The sequence below is a fragment of the Etheostoma cragini genome, chromosome 4 (genome assembly GCF_013103735.1).
Source record: "Etheostoma cragini isolate CJK2018 chromosome 4, CSU_Ecrag_1.0, whole genome shotgun sequence".
Classification (NCBI taxonomy): Eukaryota; Metazoa; Chordata; class Actinopteri; order Perciformes; family Percidae; genus Etheostoma; species Etheostoma cragini.
In genome coordinates, this window is record NC_048410.1 from 22,931,692 (window position 1) to 22,954,739 (window position 23,048).

Consider the following 23,048-nt stretch of genomic DNA (forward strand, 5'->3'; position numbering starts at 1 on the left):
AGATTGATGATTTTTGATCTTTAAAATCTACAAAATGTTCTAGATGGTCAGGTGTCTGCCGTAGCCTTCTCACCTTTTTTTTTCTCACCTATGACTTGTTTGCATGCCTGATTAACAGCACTTTGTAGTTAGACAGCTTTCTGCCTCCGTTGAGGAAGATGCCTGCGATAGCCCATATTTCTCCCATCATTCCCTGACGGCTGGCAGGATTACTGGCAAAGCTGCAGCCTGCCACATTCGACAGCCATCTTGGGTTAAGGATGATTCAGCCCTTTCTTTACCCACTGTAGACTTATTAAACATCAAAAAGAATGCCTGATGAGCACTGTAGCTGCAATAATGCACATCATTTGTTAGGCAGCATTGAGTCAACAGCGTTCAAAGCGGTCCTTAGTGGAGCGGTTTAAGGTCTTGCTGCTGCGTTTCCCACTTTTAGCATGGTTCCCTGTATGAGACACTTGTGTTTACAGTGCCTTGGTGTGACATTTTAAAGAGAAAAACAGACTCTGCCATTAGGTCTGAGGAAGGCTAGATGTAAGTGCTGGTGAGAGATTAGGATCCAGACTTTAGTCTCGTGTTCCTGACTGCCTGAGCAGGTTGGTCGGCTTCCACCTCATTTCAGTAGCTATTACGTTCTCTCTGTTTTTTCTACCGCTCTCAATAATTGAGTACGTCTGGCCGAGTTCTTGCGCCACAAAAAAAACATGACTTCACTTTTATGGAGACATGATTTGACAACAAGCTTGGGAGTAGACAGACCCTCCCACAAGCGGAAAACAACACGGCTCACTTGAGTCACACTTGTTTTTTTTTTAAGATATAACTTGAAAACTCATTTCTCTCCAGCAGAAATAGTGTTTGCATGCATTTGTGCCAGTTGTAGTTTTGCATGTGAAACAGGCAGGTAATGGAGAGAGGGGGGTGAATAAGAAATGCAAGGCTGTTACACTGGTGGTTCCCAAAGTAAGTGGCATAGAGCCGAAAACGATGAGCATGTCCAGAGGGAAAAGCGTGGATTGGAATTAAAGCTGAATGAATCTGATTCATCTGGAAACAATAAATAAACAAGAGTGCTCTGATGCCAGCAAGGCAGTCAGAAATCCAAACATGTATAGTGCAAGAGATGGACAGATTTGTCGATCAAAAATGTTGGTCAAATCTAAAATATACAGTATATAACAGCTATGGATTGCCATTAAATTCAATAATTTCTGACTTTCAATGACCTGCCTCTGTACAGTATTTGGTGCCAATTAGCACATGTTAACACTAATCTATAATGGAAAAAGTAGTTTTGAGTCTTTTTTCTTCTAGGATACCCAATAGTGTCACGGCGTACATACCATGGGCCTTTTTATATAAATCCCACAAGTGGCCCTGCATAGAAGCTTAGGTTAGGCATTGACCTCAGGTGGTCAGGGTTAGGTTAACCCATTGGTCAGTTCAGAGGACCTGAACGCACCAGCAAGGACGCCTGGCCCATCTACTGCCAAGCAGGGTCTCGCAAAGAAAAGCAGTGGGTCATAACACGCCAGTGAGGGTTACGAGTATGAATTTAACAGTGGTTTTCACACACACAGCGTAGGAATTTGATTTGATTTATTTAAATTGCATTAAGACAGCCTACACAGGAAAATACATCCAATATAATCAAGGGTAAAAACACAAAAAACAAGACTTATTTCCATTGTGGTCCTCAACACTAACAGAAGAGAAAAGTTCAATGTTTACTAACAATGTGGTGCAAACTTTATTCGGATTGATAAATGCTCGAGGTTTTGCAGACACGTCTGAGCACGATGTAAAATGAGGCAAACCATGGGATGCACGATGTATTTGTGTGCCTCTGTCTGAGTTCATTCTGCAGCTGTCTCCTTTTGCACAGGCCACATTAATGATACAGAGGCATGGGCCATAGACTCATTAAACAGAGAGTAGAATACACGTGAAGTGGAAAGGATCCAGACAGAGGAGTATGAGACAGCAAAGAGAGAAAATGGATTCTGAAGATTTTAGAAACAAAAAGTATAGGTACGCACACACAAAAAAACAGCACAAAATAGAGCAACAACATGACTCAGCACCTGCGGGGCAACACTCCTCCTTCTCGCATTTTCTTCCTTCTTCCTTCCTCTTTCCCTCAACCCCAACCCTTATCTGTCTCTCTGGGACTAGGACTTCTTCTTTTGCCCATCACACTATCACAGCAGCTTTGGCACTCCTGCTGTTGATGCTGTTCATTCGCACACCGCAGCCTGCTGAGTTGTCTCGCCTTTACCTTACAGGAGGAAGGTCAGCCCTCCATCTCCTGAGTGACGATGGACTGAGGGGAGGGGGTGGAGAGCAGAGGGGAGGAGAGCATCTGGTTAGTTAAATTAAATGCTGAGACAGATGTCTCTCTGAACTTGTGTGATCAGTGGGCTGGAAATGTGTCATGCCATGATCATACAAGGGGATATTTGTAGTCTTTATTGTCGGGGCGGGGGGTTCAGTACTATGCGGCATGCAGTGTGTGTCTGTGTGTTTACTACCCAGACACGCAGTCAGAAATAATTGAACAACATCTTGGGATATTTTAAATCTCTGAAGCAACCATCAAAAAGCTAAAAAATCTAATTATCTAGCTGGATTTTTGCTTTGTCGTGTTTTTTTGTTTTTTTTCCTCTCCCTTTTAGTCCGTCCTTTTAACCCTTGTGTTGTCCTTTCGCGTCAAAAAGATCAACACGTTTAATTTTTACCCTATGATATTTGAAACAAATTTGTTATCTTTTTGATTTCGCTACCACCACCTTACTACCTCTAGTTTTACACTACCTTTATGAATCCATGGTCAATAACCCTCATTTCTATATAATTATACCTAATATGTGAGCTAATAAAAGAAAATTATGAATTATTTTGACTAATAGTTAAGATCAGAGGAACATATGTTGAGTGGAGGAGGTTGGTCAGGATACCGATTTGAAACCATATCAATTTACACCCGAAATTCAATGAAAGCGATTGATTGAATTTGCAAAGAGCGTTGCATGGAATCCATTCTTTTTTTGTGGTAAAAGAAAGCCATATTTCAAAAAGACATTTTTTTTTCAAAGGGGTCAAATTTGACCCGAGCACAACAGGATGGTTAAGCAGCTTATGCCAGACATCTGACCAACAAAATGAGGTGAAATGACAGCGTGTCTAGAGAGAGGTTTGGGCGAGTGAGACCACTGCCAGCCATCCAGGCAGACAGACTGGAAACACTGCTACACGGTGGCCAATCAGGCGAGCTCTTCCACTCCTCTAATGCAGAATCCTCCAGCCATTGTTGCCCTCCACATGCCAGTTATATAAGCACAGAATTCTACTGACGGTACTGCATGAGGTGTGAGATTATAAGCCAGGCTTATAGCACACCACTCACAGTCTTTGCCTCTCTCAGCAGACTCAACGAGTTGCCCTATGATCCCAGTCTCACCTACAGCTATTTGGAAAGTTGAGCAGTGGTCTTTCTGGAAAATCGCAGCTCAAAAAAGGTGCCCTGAGGCAATTTTGTCACCTAAAATGGCCACAGGAAGCTGCAAGATTAGAGCGGGATGGAGGAGGTTGGTGGAGTGGGGTGTTGCTGTCTGGGCAGAAGAGTGATGAGGATGTTAGGTGTTGGTACCTCAGCAAGACCCCGTTTGACTTGAGTGCCACAAGGGGAGAGGAGAGACTGAGGACGAGGATGTTGGCGACCTGTCATTCATCACATGATGGATGGAGAGGACAGCCAAGATTTGGGGGGGCTACGTGAAGCATCTGGTGGCCTGCGAGTATGGGTGAAGCAGAGCATTAGAGAGGGATTTAAAAGCACACAGTGTAAGAAGCACCTCGGGGTGAAATCTTAGAATCAAGAGACACACAGAAAGGCAGAACAGGCAAAAACAAACTAATGGGGTCTCAAATCGCACACATCTGTACTTCTACTATTTGAGTACATAGTGCGCTCACATTGTCGAAGTGTGGTCAAATGCAGTGCACTTAGAGTACCTGGATGGTAAACTCATATCGGTCAAAAAGTTGAATGGAAGCATAATTGCCCTGTTTCTTTTTTTGGTAGTGCTATACAAGGTTCAGATGACTTTTTATGATCATTATTCACAATGCATTGGTGTCCACTTCTTGTGGGTTTTTTCCTAAAAGTTAGAAGCATTGTTTGGTGCAAATGCATGTACAGTAATACTGCACAGAAAATATAAACAAAAAATCACAATAAACAATAGTTGTGGGTCTTATAGCGGCAATTGACACATTATGTTGTACTATATACAGTACACTGACATATAAGTTGATAAATGCAATTTATTTAATTCACTTTTACTAATTAAACCAGTAAGAAACAGCTTTTATTGAAAAAATTCCCCACTGTCAGTATTGCATTATATATCAGCTTCATTTTCTTTTTTTTAATTGAAGCAAGGGTTGGGCGCTATTAATAAAACCTCTATCATCTAATTATGATTTGTCACATTTAATTGAAAGTCACTTTGGATAAAAGTATCAGCTAGATGACATGTAATGTAAATTAGACACAATTCTCTGGACATGCACTTCCTGCTGGGAGTTGGGTCATCAGCTCACCTGATTTTTTTGAATATAGTTTGTCTTTTATCTTTCAGTTATGTAAAATATACCTATTTATAGTTACAAGTGAGGGAATATATATACACACAGCGGGTAATACAAGTATTGAACACATCACCATTTTCCCCAGTAAATATTTCCAAAGGTGCTATTGACATGACATTTTCACCGGATGTTGGTAACAACCCAAGTAATCCATACATACAAAGAAACCAAAACAAATAAGTTCAGAAGGTAAGTTATGTGTAATAATGTGAAACGACACAGGGAAAAGTATTGAACATGCTTACTGATATTTAATACTTTGTACAAAAGCATTTGTTGGTAATGACAGCTTCACGACGCTTCCTATGTGGAGAATCTAGTCCCATGCATTGTCCTGGTGGGATTTTGGCCCATTCTTCCACACAAACAGTCTTCAAATCTTGAAGGTTCCATGGGCCTCTTTTATGAATATTGAGCCTCAGTTCTTTCCATAGATTTTCCAATGGGATTTAAGGCAGATAATGGGCTAGGCCATTCTAGCAGTTTTATTTTCTTTGAACCCAATGGAGAGTTTCCTTCGCTGTGTGTTTGGGATCATTGTCTTACTGAAATGTCCACCCTCGTTTCATCTTCATCATCCTGGTAGATGACAGATTTATCAAGAATGTCTTGGTAAAATAGCCCTTTCAGCCCTCCTTTAATTATGTAAAGTTTGCCAGTACCATTTTCTGAAAAGCAACCCCCACACCATGATGTCCCCACCTCCAAACTTCACTGTTGGTATGGTGTTTTTAGGGTGATGTGCAGTGCCATTTCTCCTCCAAACAGGGTGTGTATCAGGGCATCCAAACTCATCCGACCACACTATATTCTCCCAATATTTCACTGGCTTTATCCAAATGTTCAGCAAACTAAACAAGCTTCAACATGCTTCGTTTTTTCCGCAATGGAGTCTTTTGTGGGTAGCGTGCATACAGGCCATGGTGGTGGAGTGCATTACTTACTGTGTTCTTTGAGACAACAGTACCTGATAATTGCAGGTCTTTTTGAAGCTCTCCACAAGTGGTCCTTGGCTCTTGGACAACTCGTCTGATTATTCTTTTTTTCTAATCTTGTGAGGAACACCTGGTCGCGGCAAATTTATGGTGAAATGATTGTCTTTCCACCCAACAGTACTTATTGGAACATTCAGAAGCTAGAAATGCACCTACAACCAGTCCATTAGTATGTTTTTTGCTACAGTTAAGTTGTGAATGTCTTGACACAGCTCTTTGCCTTTACCCATTATGAGATGCGTCCTTTTTGTAGGCCAGTTGGGACTGGACCAGCTGATATTAATTTGAGCTAACACAGGGCTGGAGTGCTTTTTAATAACTGATAGTTTCCAGCTGTTGTCTTGGCTTTCCATGCCTTTTTGCACCTCCCTTTCTTCATGTGTTCAATACTTTGTGTCATTTCACATTATTACACATAACTTATTTTCTGAACTTATTTGTTTTGGTTTCTTTGTATGTATGGATTACTTGGGATGTTACCAACATCTGGTGAACATTTCATGTCAATAGCACCTTTGGAAATATATTTACTGCGAAAAAGGGTGACATGTTCCATACTTATTTAACCCGCTCTATACCAGCAAATTTAATACCAGAGAAATCAAAGTACTCCATCAAGTTGACGCAATAAATATACAAAGGTCCAATATTGCCATAAATCATTCAACTACTATAATAGTTTCACGGTGTACAGTGTTACATTGCTCACATCTAATTGAAGCTATGTGATGTTGTGAGTTATTAAAACCCACAAGACACCGTCTTTCCGTCATGTTTTACACATATCAACAATTCACCGTGACATACTGTATTTGGGATCCCTACTAGAATTTAAAATGAAGAACTGTGGGTTTGAACAATAGGAGTTTGTCCTCTCATTAAAATTGACTACATCAGCCAAAAAAAATGACACACTTACATTTAAGTGACAAAGCCCTCTAGTGGCTGTATGAATTATGACTCTTGTCCATCGGAACAAGGAAGGAAGGGTTGTGATTTACAATTTGTGAAGTTGCCATGGAGCCACATAGTCTGTAAAGGCAAAAGGTAGGGTGGTTGGATGGTAACCAAACATTAAACAGAGACTACTTGGCTTCTCACAGCCAACATTTTGTTTCCTTTAACAACCACCATAATCATAGTTATGTAACCCAGCCCAGGATATTTCTCAAATCCTAACCAAGTTGTGTTTTTGCCTAAAGCATATTTTCCCTTTTCCTCCACCTAGAAATGATCCACTCGTTACACAGCAGAGATGTGTGGATAAAAGCATACTGTATGTTGCAATGCTGCAAGTGTCTGGAAGTCCCATGGGTATCTATTATAGAGAGAAAAGAAAGGAAGGTGTTCAGTCTAATGCATATGAGAGACAGAGATTGCAGTCTTTTGCGTCTACATTCCAGGCACACATGCACCCTGTGACTTTTCAAATGTCTTTTGACGAAATGTGTACAATTCCTGCCTTTAGTCTCTCTATGAGATGACCTTGTGCACTGAGAAAGGTGTTCCCGGAACAGCTCCAGTTCTGATGACATCTCAGAAGACTCTTAAACACCAGAGATAATGACCTCCCTGCAGACGTCCCCCTTGCCTTAGGGAGTGTGCCTCAGACTGAAATGTCGCAATGGAAAGCAGGTTTTTGCTCACATTTCACTGTGTTGGAAAAAAAGGCCCGTCAAGAGGATTCAATAATTGTCCATGCACAGCTGTGCTCCTAGGCTGTGTTTTCCTGCCGAGAGGGAGTTTAGAAGATTGATGCCGCTCTCATGTCTGAAAGTACAGCCAGCAAACGGTTAGCTTAGCTTAGCATAAAGACTGGAAACAGGAAGGAAGCCTTTTACAGGCCAAGAAATAGAATGTAAAACCACAGCATTTCTTCTTTCCTTTACATGTAATTATTTGTATAAACCTAACAGTATACAGTTAGATTTATACTATCTAATATTTTTTTGTAGGTGTTGTAGATTATATCTATCATCTCATTTAACTCCCAGCAAGAAAGCAAAATGTTCAACTATTCCTTTAAGACTGGTGTGGGTTTGTTTTTATTCAGTTTTGCACTTGCACTTCTGATTACATCGAAATGAAATACTTGTTCAGAATGTGCATTTTAGATGAAAACAATACATTGATTTGCACCTATGAGAAAAAGTAATATTACAAATTTAAAACCTAAACGTAATAGACAGCAGCAAATTAAAAAAAAAGAAGGAAATTTAGAAAACACAGCAAGTTTAAGAAGTAATTGAGGCAAATATACGGAAAAGTTGGAGCAACACCCGAAAATAAAACTTCAACACATCATGAATTATATCAGGGAATAAAATGAACATCACTAATACGACTGATGGCGGATTGTTTTCCTTTATTTATCGCTTACGGTGATCTCAGTACTTTAGTTCAAAAAAATGACGTGATGTGTTTTCACTCTTCGGATCTTACATAATCATTTTCACAAAGTAAATGAGTGCGTTTTTCCAACATTCACAGAACAAGTCTCTTCAAACAGCTGCTTGACATGTGCTTGTGTGCGAGAGAGAGTTATGTCTTGAGCTTGGAGTGTTAATCTAATTCTGTGGCTTCTGAGTGAGGTGTTGGTCTAAGTGACGATGTTAACAGTCTGTTGCTTCACTAAGGGTGCCAGGCGCTGCCTCCATCACTGCAGATCATTTCTCTCCAGTTTTTGAGGAGAAGAGTGCTGCGGATGCCGTGTGAGCTGGCAGCACGGTGCTCACGGGTTCCCATGGGTGACCTTGCTCTTTTATGACGCGTCTCCTGTCGTCGCTTCACGACAAAAATGACAAGTTAGCGGAGGGGAGCAGATGATCTTTTGATGAGTGTGAAGCAACAGCTTCATTTAAAGTGAACCAGTTGTTTGATTATAGACTAATCTGATCCAATTTGGAGGAAGCCTCAGAATACAGCTCATGACATAACACACAAAATAAATTAGAGACAATTTTCTGCCATCACAATGACTGCATTCATAGTGAAATAAAAAAGACAGTGAAGGTTGAGAAAAGAGAGACAACTTACAGGATTTTAAATCAGAATGTGACAGAAACGAGACATTACCTTATTGTTTTCTTCATACTAAATGTTGATTGATTGTATGCTCATCTTCCGAGCCGGCTGTAGGGAGGTAACTTACAAGTGAGTGGGTGGTCGATGGGGCACAATAGAGCCCATTGAGTCCCCCCTCACAAAAAAACGAGGCCTGCTACAATAGCGGTGTTATCTGTGGGGAGGAGGAATGTTGGACAGCCTCACTGTTAACAGTCTCTGACAGGACCCAGGAAGCCCCACAGACCCGAGCTGTAACGCTGTACTTGTACCGCAATGAACAGATCAGAGCAATGTTTGTGTGTCTACTGTATGTGTGTGCATGTTTCTTTTTTCTTTAATTTTATCCAATGAAGTGTAAACGAGCATCTTTGCTCTACTGTCTTGCGGTGACACACCTGGCACTGTAGCTCTACTGTACAGCCACAAACATCTACTGCTGATGAGGCCCGTTGGCTGCTAAAGGTCGTGGCATGTGTGAGTTACGGAGACGCATTGAATACTTTCATCATCAAAGAGAGAGTTTCATCTTCACAGATGCACACGGGTTTAGCGTGCAATTAAGGGTTCAATGTGTAGAGTAATATTTGGTGTGATTGGCTCGTGCTCAGGGAGATGTTGAGACGGCGAAAGATCAAAACGAGTAGAGTCAAGTGTATTTGTAAGCCCGATATTACACGCAAAGTCTTAATTGCAGGCCCACCACATCAATGAGCTCCTGACCCAGCTAGAGCTCTTGGAGAAGACAACGGGAAACAAAAAGAAAATCCTTGCATTTCAGGAGTGTTCTGTGATGCCATGTTCTACTGCTACACTGCAGTGCCCTGCTATGTCCTGCTGTGCCTTGTAATGCCGCACAGCGTCCTGCTATGCCGCAAACTACTACAAAGAACTGCTACAGACTACACATTTTTGTCTATTTTTGTTATTGCCACTCTTCATTCCAACCCCAACCGGCCCGTCAGACACCGCCTACCAAGAGCCTGGGTCTGACCGAGGTTTCTGCCTAAAAGAAAGTTTTTCCTCGCCACTGTCGCACTGTTGCTTGCTCTGGAGGAAACTACTAGAACTGTTGGGTCCTTGTAAATTCTGGAGTGTGGTCTATCTGTATAGTGTCTTGAGATAACTCTTGTTATGAATTGATACTATAAATAAAATTGAATTGAATTGAAGAAATACCTATTCTAAGACTTCTCAAGGAAAGAGTTGGAACCAAGACATTGGAATTAAAAACACATTCAAAAAGAAAACGTATTATCCAAGCCCTTCAGGAGATGCAATTTCGAAATGTCATCAGCTAGCATGGCAGGTGTTAATATCTGACTATTTTCTGAGTTGTCTACCTCATATTAGGCACGAATCTGCATCCATTCAAGAACAAGAGCTTTCACTCGTGTAAAGATCCTATCCACAGTGCACCTATCTTTGATGGGCTTGCTGTTGAAATATTGACAACAGACACACGCTGAACATCACTGACATGCTAGTTGACATGCCACATGTTTGGTCCATGTCCAAATGTTTTGACGAGGCAATTTTTGAAGCTAATTTTGTTGAATCCTCCCTTGGATGCTTCGTCTCTAGCTGAAAGCATATGGAGCACATGCAGTTTGTTGTTCCATTTCCATGCCCTTGTGTGTGAGCTGATTTTAAACAAAAAAAAACATAATCTGGGACAGTTTTGAGATGAAGTTGCCAGATTGGACCTTGGCTCCCCAGTCTCAGTCTGTTTGTCTGCTAGACCAGCTGTGATGCAGCCCTCTTTGGAGAGGCAGACCGAGAATGTGCAACCTTTATTCTGAAAAGCCAGGCCCGCCGGGATGATTGCTCCTAAAACGGCGTCAGATGGCAGCGAGGCCTGTGAACATTAGGGGCATTTTGATGTGAGTCAACAGCAAACTCCAAAATATGTGTGAGAGTACGTTCTGTACACAAAAACAGAGGATCTCTGTGGTGTCACATTAAAGGCTGGTTCGTGTTGGAAAGGAAGATGCTATAAAGCTTGCTGAAATATTCCCAGAGCGCAGTATTATTGGATCCTCCCCTCCATAGTTAAGTACATCTTCCCTCTCTGTTAGCAAGTACACTATGTCTACAGTAGCAAGATCCCATCTTTAGTCCTCCTGATTAGTATTCATAGCAATGCAGAGAGGAGTAATGCAGAGCGGCGTTTGGTCTGTGCGCGCAACAGAGAGGGAAATAGAGACGGAGACAGAATAAGGGACAGAAATGGGGAAAAAAATTGATTACTTCTCTGTAGTCAAACTGTTTTAAAGCCTGCTCTCCCCCGTCTGTCAAAAGATGAGGCTGACTCTGAAGCTGAGGGCAGGCAGACACGGAAGATTTCTTTCTGTTTTCCAAACTCCTCATCGTGTTCTTTCAGAGGAAAAAAAGTCTTCTTCTGCCTCAAACTTTGCATGAACTTGCTTTGTTTTTACAAAGGCTTTTAGGAGTTGCGAGCAAAGGCGAAACGTTTTCAGATTTTTCTTATTAAAATCTTACTGGCGCCTCACTTTTGAGGTTGTGGCATTGCGCATCTTTGCCTAAAAGTTTTTGAGGCTTGCGTGTAAGATTACTTGAAACTGTAAAGGCAGTCAAGCGTGTGGCATTCATCATCTGTCACTCAGCAGTTTGGATTTCAGATTTGTTGCTTCAAATGAACGAAGGCAGTTCCAGTTCAGTTTGTTCTCGGCATTTTTAACAAGCTGTCTTCACTGAGTATGCAAAAATATTCCGAAAAAATAGTCTAGTGTGGCATTGTGCTCCCTTTGTTTCCGGGCCAAATATCCCTCTGTTACCCCTCTTATACACTCTCTCCATTCAACAGAAGAGATCAGAGTTTAAAAATCGGGTTAACCTTCATCCTCCTCCTCAGCTACAATCTCCCCTCAGTGATCAAACTGGAATGAAAAGGTGAATCAAAGAGGATTTAATCTCTCAGCTAGACAGAAAAGGGGGTCAACCATACTATACCTAGGGGCGTATACTGGATGTATAATCCTGTGGATAATAATGCAAGTATGAGTGAAAACTGTGACTTTTGACTTCATCCGAAAGGCTTTGAGAGAGTTGTATTAGTTTTATCTCATCCAATCAAGCAGGTGCTTAAGAGTATAAATCTAAATAAATTTGGTCCAATCCCTTAGGGGGGAATCTTATTAAGCACTCAATATCTGTATAAAAAAAAGAAGAAAAAAACCTGTAAATGCAACATCTCTGCTCTAAAATGTTAACCGTTTTGTCAAGTAGAAAAACAGCATGATCTGGTTCTGTGGTATTGATCACTTTGTAAGGGTACACGCCACTTGGATGGATTTTCTTTTAGACGTAAACCCTTCAGAGCGAGCACGGCCATGTTTGTATTGACCCCTTCTTCCTCTGTTTTTGCAGGAAAAGTATTGAACACGGACCTGCGCCACTACCTCAGCCTGCAGTTTCAGAAGGGCTCGCTGGACCACAAGCTCCAACAAATCATACGGGACAACCTCTACCTACGCACCATCCCCTGTAAGTACCCCTGTATACTGTACTGGACTGCATACGTAACACTCATTTACTACACACAAAAGCACCCGCGAGCACAAAGCAAGCCATTAATGTACAGCGTAACCTACTTTCTAGTGCATATGTGCTTTTATCTGAACATCTGCGGATGTTTTGTATGCATCACACAGCTGGATATGCATCACACAGCTGGATACGCAACCCACTGGAAGCAGCGTTAATGTGTTCTCGTTCTAGTACGCTATGGACTTCATACACAAACCGCACTCTCATGCTTGCACTCACACATTTTCATCCTTTCACAGCTCTCTGTCACACACTTTACAAAACACACAGACTTCAATGTCACCATAGCAACCCGACCAAGGACATCTCTCTAACCTAACTTATTTACTTCTGTGCCGTGTCATCACACTGATCAAAGCCACAATCTTTCCAAAAATAAACCTGTGTTTTCGCTCTTCTGCTCTGCTTTCCCTCGCTGACATTCAGCTCAGTTTGGCCATCACCAAAATCAGTAATGGAGCGATAAATAAAGAGACTGGTCCTGCAGACTGCCAAGAACCACTGCAAAGAACAGTCGCTGCATATGCTTTCAGAGTAACAGTAATTCTAATGGAAATGTCCATTAATTGCAAAAAATTATCATTTAAAATTGCAAAACAGCTGCTGATCTTATATGTAGAATTGCTCCATGAAATGTATTTGGAGTGTTTTTTAACTATTTTTAAATTGACCAAGCAGGCAAAAATAAAAATAGCTGTCACTTTCCAAAACACATTTCACATCACAGCCTGATGCTCCTGTATTTTCTTGGGTTTGGGTTTTATGAGCTTGAATATTGTAATCTTTCAAATGAAAGCATGACGACTGCCAAAATTAGAGTGACGCGGCTGTTTAAAGCAAATTAATATCCTGATTAGGGTTTGCGTGGGTTGCAGAAAAGCAGGTTATTTGCCACAATGATGAAAATGCCACCAAATTAAATTTTCCTGGAAAGACTTTTTCTTTCAAGTAAACAGCATCTGTCTGCTGCTCTGGTAATTTATACTCCATTTATACACAAAAGGGGATGATTATCAGCATAAAAAGGCTGGTTCATTTTTATTCCATTTATTATAAATAGCTGAATAGCTAACACAAATTGGAGGCGTCTCATCTCTGATACCGTCTGCCGATGCCGGCTTAGATACTGCACTCCATTTGTAAAGCTCCAGATGACATGTGGCAGGGAAATTGCATCAACAGGAGACGTGACTATGACGCAGTCTCTGTAATCCGGAAACAGCGGTGATGTTCGAAACAGATATTTGGGGCCTTAAATATTTCCCACGTCCTGTTGTAGACTGAGTCTGCTCAGAGGAGCGCCGTAATTGAGTGGAGTCAAGGTTTTAGTCCCATGCAGAGCGACTGCTCCTTAGGCGATGACAGACTCTCAGGCGCAGCACTGTCACAAACATGCAGCATCTCTGCTCTCTGCTCCCCGAGGGCTGGAGGTCGCTCCCCGGCTTGTTCAGAGGTGACTCTGATGCACAAGTGTAACACTTTTAGGAAGCAAGCTGCTTACATTTCATCTTTATTTAATATCTGAGGGATATCTTTCTTACCCCTCTCCTGCACTTTTACTTTTCCTTCTTCTTCCCTTCCATGTCTGTTTCCTTCCTTCACTCACTGTCCCTCTTTATTTCATGTAGCTGTCAGTCACGTTCTGAGCTGAGCTGTTTGGTTCAACATGAATTGTTATTGAATCTCTCTTCTCAGGTCAGTTACAAACCTCATCGGGGTTTTCTACTAAACTCATCATATCAGTGATTTTTAGTTTCAAGGACAACCTGCATTTTCCTCCACAACCTGCTCTGCTTTCTGTCATCCATATTCACCTGATACACACTGACCTTAACTACTACTGCACACATGGCTTTCTATTTTTTTCTTTTCACGTACAATAGTGCCGGCCGTTGATGTTTTCATGGCCCGCGACCACCATTCATCATCAGGAGCCAGTGGGCTCGCTACATAAGTCTGACTCTCTAATCCCCGGCTTGAATTACTGTCTTAATGAGCAAGAGACCAGGACTCGCACAGCGACGGCACCTCCATCATTCACTCGCTCGCTTTCAGTCCCCCATCCTTCACCCTCTCTGCTTCACTTTCACTCTTTCTCTGTTTCAATTACCCTTGTCAGCCTTTAAAGAAAAAATGGATTCAGTCAGTGTTGCTTTCCGGTTTTCATATTGATGATGTGATTTTGATTAGACAGCAAGTACAAAAATAGATGAAAATTTCAAAAAGCATTTCTAATTGTATTGACCACCGTAATAATGAACATATACAGTACATGTGCAGTTCTGATGTTTGAAAGATGTTTGAATTAAACATCTAAGCTACAGTGATTCACATCCCAAAATCTGGTGCATTAACCCTCATGTTGTCCTCGTGTCAAATTGGCCTGTTTTCTTATATCAATGTTATTTTTAACCACCCCAAATAACATGATTGATTCCACTCAATGCTCTTTGTCAAGTACAAATCTCTACTTTCATTCATTTTGGGGTGTCTTATGCATTTGGAGAAAAAGATTGAAGTGGTTTCTACATAGTATTGAGTAAAAGTTGACATATTCCAGACTGTGATTATCAATCAACATACATTCCTTTAATTTTAGTTTAAATATTTCCTAATTTCTGCTTTTCTAACTCAAACATTAGGAATGATTTCCTAGAAATTAGGTTTATTGACCATAAATTCCAAAAATTACTGTAAAACTGAAGTTAATAAGTTAGTGTTACATAGTGTTGAGCATTGAAACTAGCATCAAAAGTGTTGAAAAAAGGGGGAAAATGTGAGAAAAGGTTAAAAAAAAAATAGAAAAGCAATAAATTGCAAGCAACAAAAGTGTTGATTTCGAATTTTGACGGGAAGACAACCCAAGGGTTCAGAAGGTCCACTCATAGATTTGACCTGTTTCAGAGTAGTTGTGGGTTCCAGATTGAGCCCTGCCTTTAGTTACATTAATATACAGTATACATAGATTACCTCTGTACTATTTATGATATTCATTCAATTCTGACTTTATTTAGGAGCATTAATTCAGTGTTGGGGCCCCTTGCTCAGGAATTGTTCATACAAATGTAAATCTCTACATGCATTTCCTGGTCTGTTTTGTATTACACTTCTGCAAACAACTAGTCTATATCCACGATGTTCCACTTCTGGGATTGCTCCGGTGCCATCTGCAGTTCCGCCAGATTTTATCCTTTTGGTCGGATGTCAGTTATCTTCTGCTTACTTTGTTGTAGCATTCTAACCTCTGGTGGATTTCTGAGGACTATGGCTAGCTGCTCCTCAGATCTCTGTAGGGTAGACTCAGACAGCTAGCTGGACTATCTGTCCAATCTGACTTTTTCGTACTCTTGTACCAACAAAACAAGGCTATTTTGCAGCGGCACGGTGGCTCTGCCCGCCCATGATGGTTGTGATTGGTTTAAAGAAATGCCAATAAACCAGATCATGTTTTTCTCTCATCCCTGAATTATGTGTGGACTGGCCAGACCCTGTTCCGCAGCACTGTGGAGGATTAAGGTCTGGCAAAGTGAGACTAGCAGCCAACTAACTGACGTTAACCCCAGTGGACCACAGTGCAATGCAGGCGTTAGTTGAGGATTTTCTGATGCTTTTTCTCCCAAATTCCCCAAACTCACCGTCTATCCCCTGCTCCTACTGCAGTTGTCTTTCTCTCACAGCGTCACCCTCTGAACATGCTGTACGTGCCGGACTCCTCATCTCTTTGGCACTGAAATTTACCAATGTGGGAAATCCCTACAGTTCTTTTTAATGTGCTGATCATCACAAATTGATCATAAATAAGCATAGGGTGGATTTATACCTAAAATGTGTGTGGCAGCCAGGCAGACGGCAGGAGGATTATAGAGGAGGTTTGTGACCAGGCCACCGGTCCACTTTACTTAACTACCAGCCACACTGCTTCACCCTCATACAACCGCAGCAGATCTGTGCTGTCTTGTTTGTGTGTCCGACCAACACAACAGGGTTACTTGGTGCCATAATGAAATTGTTTCTACTGTTAGGCCAGTTATGAAAGCTGATATGTTCAGATAAAAGAGTGAGTGTGGTCTGTGATGGAGGGATAGGAGAGAAACGTGAGGAGCAGGGAGAGAAAGAGAGCAAGCTGTGTGTGGTAAATCCCTAAGACTCCTTTACTGGGTCTCGGGATGGGCTTCATCCTATTTAGGATTCTTATGAAAACGCTGGAGGAGGCTCCCAGGAGCTCTTGAGAGGACAAAAGAAGGAGGATTTTTTCTAAGAGGACGGAGAGCTCAAGGTCCCGAGCAGTCCCTTGACTCCACGCTGAGATCAGAGAGGAAGATTTTGATCTCGCTCAAACTCGCCTTCTTACTCATACACACACACACACACACACACACACAAACGCACTACACTGGCGCACGCACACATGGACAGAAATGCAGGACAGACGAGTTGGTACATGTCATGGACACATAGCTGTGACCTTTCTGCCTGATGAGATGCAACCATTTCAGGAGAATATGAATGCTCCTTCTTCTCCCTCTCCTCAGTTGATTATTATCATATTTTACGATAAAAAATAATGGTAGAAGGTTGAAGTTTTGCATTTCTTGTTAAATGTTAAAAGCTACACTTTATTTTACAACGTGAAAACATCCGATTAGGCCATATGAGAGCGCTTGCTTCAGTATCCTAAGAGCAAACACACAAAGACAAGAAGACTTTGGCTTTGTAATGATCCTCTTTCCTCTCTTGTTCATTCTTTCTTACTCGCCGTTTCAACAGCCAAGCCCTAAGCCATCTTTTTTTCTTAAGAACCACCAACATAAAACTATGCACAGCATCGCCATGTTAAATTTATGGGCTGCCATTTCTGACTGACTACCTCTGATGTTCCCATAGTGACATCCTCTCAGTCCACAAGGTTTAAAAAATAAATAAAAAATAGGTCTCAGCAGTGCACAGCTGTTAGACCTGCAAGACTAAAGACACAATTAGTTTCAGTCCGGGATAAACACACACACATAAACACATGGCTTTGATCATTGTGCATGGTCATGAAATTAAAGTCATAGTTTGACATTTTGGGAAAAGGGCTTATTTGTTTTCATGCCAAGAGTTAGATGAGAGGATCGATGTTCACATTTCTGTCTCTCCTGGGTACAAAGCTACAGCCAGCAGCCGTATTGCTTAGCCTAGCATAAAGACTAGAAACATAGAACCGGGTTATTTCTTGGCAGAGCACAGAGTGACTTACATGTTGTCAGTGTGAGGTTACTGGGCAAACAGCGACAACTCTGAACTGGCCTTTTTGCACGATTAAAACAAACAAGATACGTTACAACATGCTTATTAGTGCAGATATTGTCCTGTTTGCAGTCTTTACGCTAAGCTGAGCACACCGGATGCAGGCTGTAGCTACATATTTTCTGTACACAAGAGTTGGAGTGTATTTCCCAAAATGTCAAAATATTCCTACTACTGTAACATGCTTTCCTTTCCTAGCAATGCATATACTGTACATTTCCTGGATGTGGTAATTAATGCTGTGTATAACCTTTTATTCTGACAGAAAGTCTTTGATAAATCCACTCTATTTCCACATTCCTCTCTTTTCTGGTTTTACTAACTGCAGTGTATCGACTGCACCTTGTTCAACATACACTGAGCATTTTGTTATTAGTAACGCAGATCCAACGCCTGTATTGAAAAGGAAAGTATGATAGAATGTTATGGGCATACCGTAGTTCTGCTATAAAAGATTTAACGCTTTCAGTCGGATGTGCCCTCAAAGCCCAACAAGCCCTCATTATATTGTGAGCGACTGATCCCCGATTGGAGGGTGATGGTGTATATCGGTGTGACTTCCAGGCTGATGTCTCGGGGTCGGGACATCCTTGGCAGGTACATAACTGTGGCTCAAGTAATTGGGCTACAGGGGACAATTTTGAGTGACCAAAGCCAACTTGGGCAGGCAAACAAGTTGGTAATGAGAGGCGGGAAAGGCTGGCCTTCTCACTCTCGATGCAGTGTCAACTGCTTGTGTGTACACAAAGTGTGTTATCAAGCCCCACTCTGGGAGGAAGCTTCTCTAATGGTTATTTCTTTCTTTTTCAAACTGGGTTTTCACTCCTCAGGGGCGCAGTGAGCTGTCACAGTCCTGTTGGCGAAAAAATAAAAGAGCGGTAAAACAAAAGGAACTGCAACATAAAGTTACTCAATAGGGCCACCACAATCTGTACTTCACTGCTAATAAGCGCAGCGTCAGCGAGTGTCAAGGAATCCACTTAGGAAATGCAACAACATATTTCAATGAGATCCCATGCAGCATCATTAAATCAGAATATGCTATTTAAGGTTTTGGTGCAACATATTTTATATTGTCATCGAACAGATTAGCACATTTCATTAATGTATAATCAATAAAACAAAACACAGCTGCTGTTTGTCACTGTTTACTGAGGATCAAGTTACTTACGTGTGAAAGAGTGCTCATTAAAGTGATCATGAGACACAGTCTGCGTCTGACTCATCTCACAGAAAGACATCCCTGGCTTCTGCGTGGCGTTTGGATCTGTTTGTATCTCCTCCTCGTGCTGCTGCAGGGCTCCTCGGTGTACTCTGATTTCCTCTGACGCGGGAGTCAGGTTGATATGAAATTGTAACGCGCCTGTTTTTCTGAAAGCAAATGACTGTCTGTGTTAGATGGACTGGTGGCCTGCGCTGGTGTTTCTCCGCCTTCCTCCTGCCCTCAACCCCACTGTCCTCTCCGCAACCCTGAAAAGGATTTACTGGGCCAAGTGAATGAATGAGTCCGCTCCATAACCATGGGCGACAGTAAATTTCGGTGACAGAGATTGCCATGGAATGTAGCGCTGATGATTGCTTCATGCTGTGTGCTTTGTTCAGCCTCCCATGCAATAAATAACTGCTGTCCTGCCTCCAGTTCAGCTGAGGTTATTTCTATGGACTGGAAGTTTGATGACACGCCACCTAATTAGCCTGGAGTGCAGTAGGAACCCAGTTCTACTTATTTATTCATGGAATATGGTTTACATAATCTTCACACTAATGTAATCATTTGGTGTCCATTTCTGCCTCACGGATATTCATCCTGGGAAAAGCTATCAGTTTTGGAGTAGATTGTGGCTTCACCACGGGAGCTCTCAGAATGGCCTCGTGTCCTTTGCATTGACGCTGACCTAAACCACTCCAGGTGCTTATACAACCCTTTGCTTCCATCATATTTCACATCCCCTTTTTACTCGGCTGCTTTCTTTTGTTTCAGCGTTAGCTTGTACACACATTAAGCGTCACAATAATAATTTGTTAGCAGAAGCTGCAGATACTCATGAAGGATTATATGAATACCACCGCAGGCCTGGCATCAATTATCCATCTTTCACAGGGTGGCATTAATGTCTTTTTGGGGGGTTTCATTCCAAAATAAGATATCCACCCTTTTGAGAAATGGGCTGCAGTTCAAAGCGATTTGGATCACAAAAACACTGCTAAGAACTGGATACTGGATGCTCTGAATTGTAAGCAAGGAATGTCAGTTAAAAGTTTCTCAAAAATGTATCCTGTTAAAGTTGCAGCCACCTTACGCTGTGAGACAGGAGGCACAATGTGTCGAATACACAGAACACACATCTCAACTCACTTTCACACAACAAAGCAAAATACAGCCATAGTGCTTTCAGAAAACATGGCAGGATGTAACGTCATTAACACAAAGCACTTATGCCTCTTACCTTAAACACGTTACATGTCAACATTTTCCTTTTTTTGGTATTCCAGGCACCACACGGCTGCCTCGAGACACAGAGGTGCCAGGAGTGGACTACAACTTTATCAGTGTTGGAGACTTCAGGATCCTGGAGGAGAGTGGACTTCTACTGGAGAGTGGGACCTATGATGGTAGGTGTCAGTGTTAAAAATGAGAAACCTGTGTGTGTGTGTGTGTGTGTGTGTGTGTGTGTGTGGTGTGCTAGCCTGTGTGTCGGCATGCATATATGGACACGATTCCCACTGACATCTCTTTATAATGGAGTCAGTGTAGTCAGCTCGATATTCACAGTTATTATGACTTACCGCCTGCCTTAGTGAAATGTGACAAGCAGGACGAAATGTATTGATCAGTGAAACAGGATTAAAGACGCGTTGGAAGTGACAGTCAGATTAGCAGCGATACCCACAGCACTTCAGATGAACTCCACTGTGCAGTTCCTCCACACTGTGTGTGAAACGGGCCACTGAGTGAAAAAGTAGGTAGACTTTATATTTAATTTAAGAGGAAATACTGGACAAATCAGTTCGAGGGTTAGCTTTTTTTTTTGTCAGAAGGGATTAAAATAAACCTTACATTTACCAAAGATAGAACGTTTTGCCAGCCAGCCTTTTAGACCCAGAAACAATCAGCAGACGATGACAGTTATATACAGGTGTTGATTTCTCATTGTATTGCAGTTAGTGAGCTTTACAGTGAATAGTGAAAAGTAAGAAAAGGTAGCCTTTAGTAGCCAAGTTAGCTTGTTTGCGTTCTTCCCCTGTTAGCTAGGTAGCACCTGTTGTTACCTAGGTTACACCTAGCTGTTGATTCGATACAATGGCGATTGTTGAACGTCCTTGCTCATTAAGATAATGTAAGTAATAGTGGGTTTATTGTTATTATTTAGTAGCATATTTGATTCCTATGTATTGTGTATGGTAGCCTATACAATGTTCTTTATTTATTGTATTACCACATACACACACACAGCCATAGCAGAGCTCCCCACGCCCATGTTAATGCTTGATTGTAATGAAGCATCGACAGAGAGAAGTCGTCTCCCTCTGTGTTTTAACCAGAATCAGCTTTAAATCCAGTCCTAATCAAGTCCTCACTAAGTTTAAAATAATTTCACTAGAGTTACCAATACCAAATTGAATCTAATTGGATGGGAACATACACAGACTTCTCACAAAATCACACTTGAAATCATGTCTTGCTTCTCGGTCAGAATCTTATCAACCTCTGGAGTCCCAGTCTCTGTCAATATAAATAGGCTTTATGTTTTAGGCCACTGGCAGACAGCCATGTAAAATGTGATCAATGGCATAAAGAGCCTTTTCTCCATGTCCACTGTAGTTTCTCAGCGTGCTCTCTAGCAGTAACATCTGTCTGGTCCAGGTAGCTTAGTCATTCACAAGGCTACTGTTACTTTTATACTTTAAGTAAATTTCTAAGCCTGTACTTGGTTACTTTTACTTGAGTAAATAAGTTAAGTCAGTATTTCAACTTTTACCAGATTATTTTTTACGGGTACGGGCAGTGAGTACTTTTGCCATCTCTGCTTATTTATGAAACACTTCAATAGGTTGTATTAAGGCGTTGACACACCGACCCGATTATCGGCTGTCTGACGATCTGTTCAGTGTGTTCCGTACCGTCGCCAGTCGGGGGAGCTGTCGGCGTTCATTTTGGCCGATTTGACCAGCCAGTGGGCCGTCGGACTCGATGACCTGTCTGATTGGTGGAGTGCTATTCCTTAACTAGCAGATCACTGCACGAGCCAGTTTCTTCTTATTACTAGCCATCGTATTTTCATCCGTTCAGCGAGTAATGACAACAACGATCCTTTTTAACTACTATCAACACTCTCTGATGAAAACTGACTGACGACAGCTGCTCTGTGTTTACTAGGTCTAGAGAGATGTCCCGACATTTCCGGATTTTAATTTTTTGCCTGACAATACAGATTAGCGCCGCCTGCTGTAATGGAGACGTTTTACGGTCTCTCGCATGCGCAGAACGAGCACTCAAGTCGGCATCGCTTCAATGTGCCACGAGGCACTTTTTGGACCGACTCGGGCAGAAGGGAGCCGACTGATCAGCCCGACGGCCTTTCCTGCCAACGGCCGGCCGTCGGGTTGCTGTTGGTATTTTGCATGTCTGTGTAATGCAAGCATACATTCTTTATTCGTCAGTTCATTGGTTACACTTCCTTCTGTGTCCTCATGTGTCTCTACCAGCATGTCTGTGTACAATAGCTATTCACACAAAAGAGTGTGAGAATGCAAGTAGCTGTAGCACCTTATGTAAATCACTCAAATGTACCAGCCTCTTTATTTTCCCACCCTCTCTCCTCTCACAGACAGGCTTTGGCTCATCACAGGCATCCAAAACCAATTTTGTGTTTAGAGCTATTTAAAGTAACCCACCCCCCTTCTACTCTCTCCACTCTTCCCAAAAGATGTATGAATGTTCAATTCCACCTGCAGTAAACTAGTAGTCAAGCCCAGTCATGTTCTTTCCAGTAAGAAGTTTACACAAGGAGGGATATTTCAGCTTGGCAAACAGCTGAATGGCCAAGTATTTACCATTTCTAACACCTTATACTAGAATGGAGCATAAGTACTTGCCCTGCGCTGAGAGGTCTTGGGAAGTCAGACGGTCGGAGTGTATTTGTGTCATGAGGGGATTGTAACGGAGGATTTCTCTCACATTGCACAACGATTAGAGCAATAACATGATGGTCTTTCTCTCTCGTTAAGCTCATTCTTTCTTACCGCAAATCCAGGCTGCTTTGAAATGGGAGGGGATTTTTGGAAATGCTTGAGGTGCACCTTCTCTGCACCATTCTCTCGTTCCCCATTCAGCTGCATCTTGTGTTTCCTATAGGATGGAGAATTAAAAGATAAAGTCAAATATTCATTCAGTGAGAAAGAGCCTTAAGTCTGAGAGTAGCTTCCTGTGTGTGTGTGTGTGTGTGTGTGTGTGTGTGTGTGTGTGTGTGTGTGTGT

The 23,048-nt window shown here is 41.8% G+C and overlaps 1 protein-coding gene across 2 annotated transcripts in view; it reads left to right on the forward strand.

Moving 5' to 3' along the window:
* The window catches only part of LOC117943208 (membrane-associated guanylate kinase, WW and PDZ domain-containing protein 3), a 130,360-nt gene that overhangs the window by 68,951 nt on the left and 38,361 nt on the right, over positions 1-23,048 (forward strand). For both annotated transcript variants that reach the window (XM_034869184.1, XM_034869183.1), the window contains exons 2-3: positions 12,102-12,218; positions 20,064-20,183. In XM_034869184.1, coding sequence (XP_034725075.1) covers positions 12,102-12,218; positions 20,064-20,183 — 237 coding nt within the window. The remainder of the gene's footprint in view (positions 1-12,101; positions 12,219-20,063; positions 20,184-23,048) is intronic.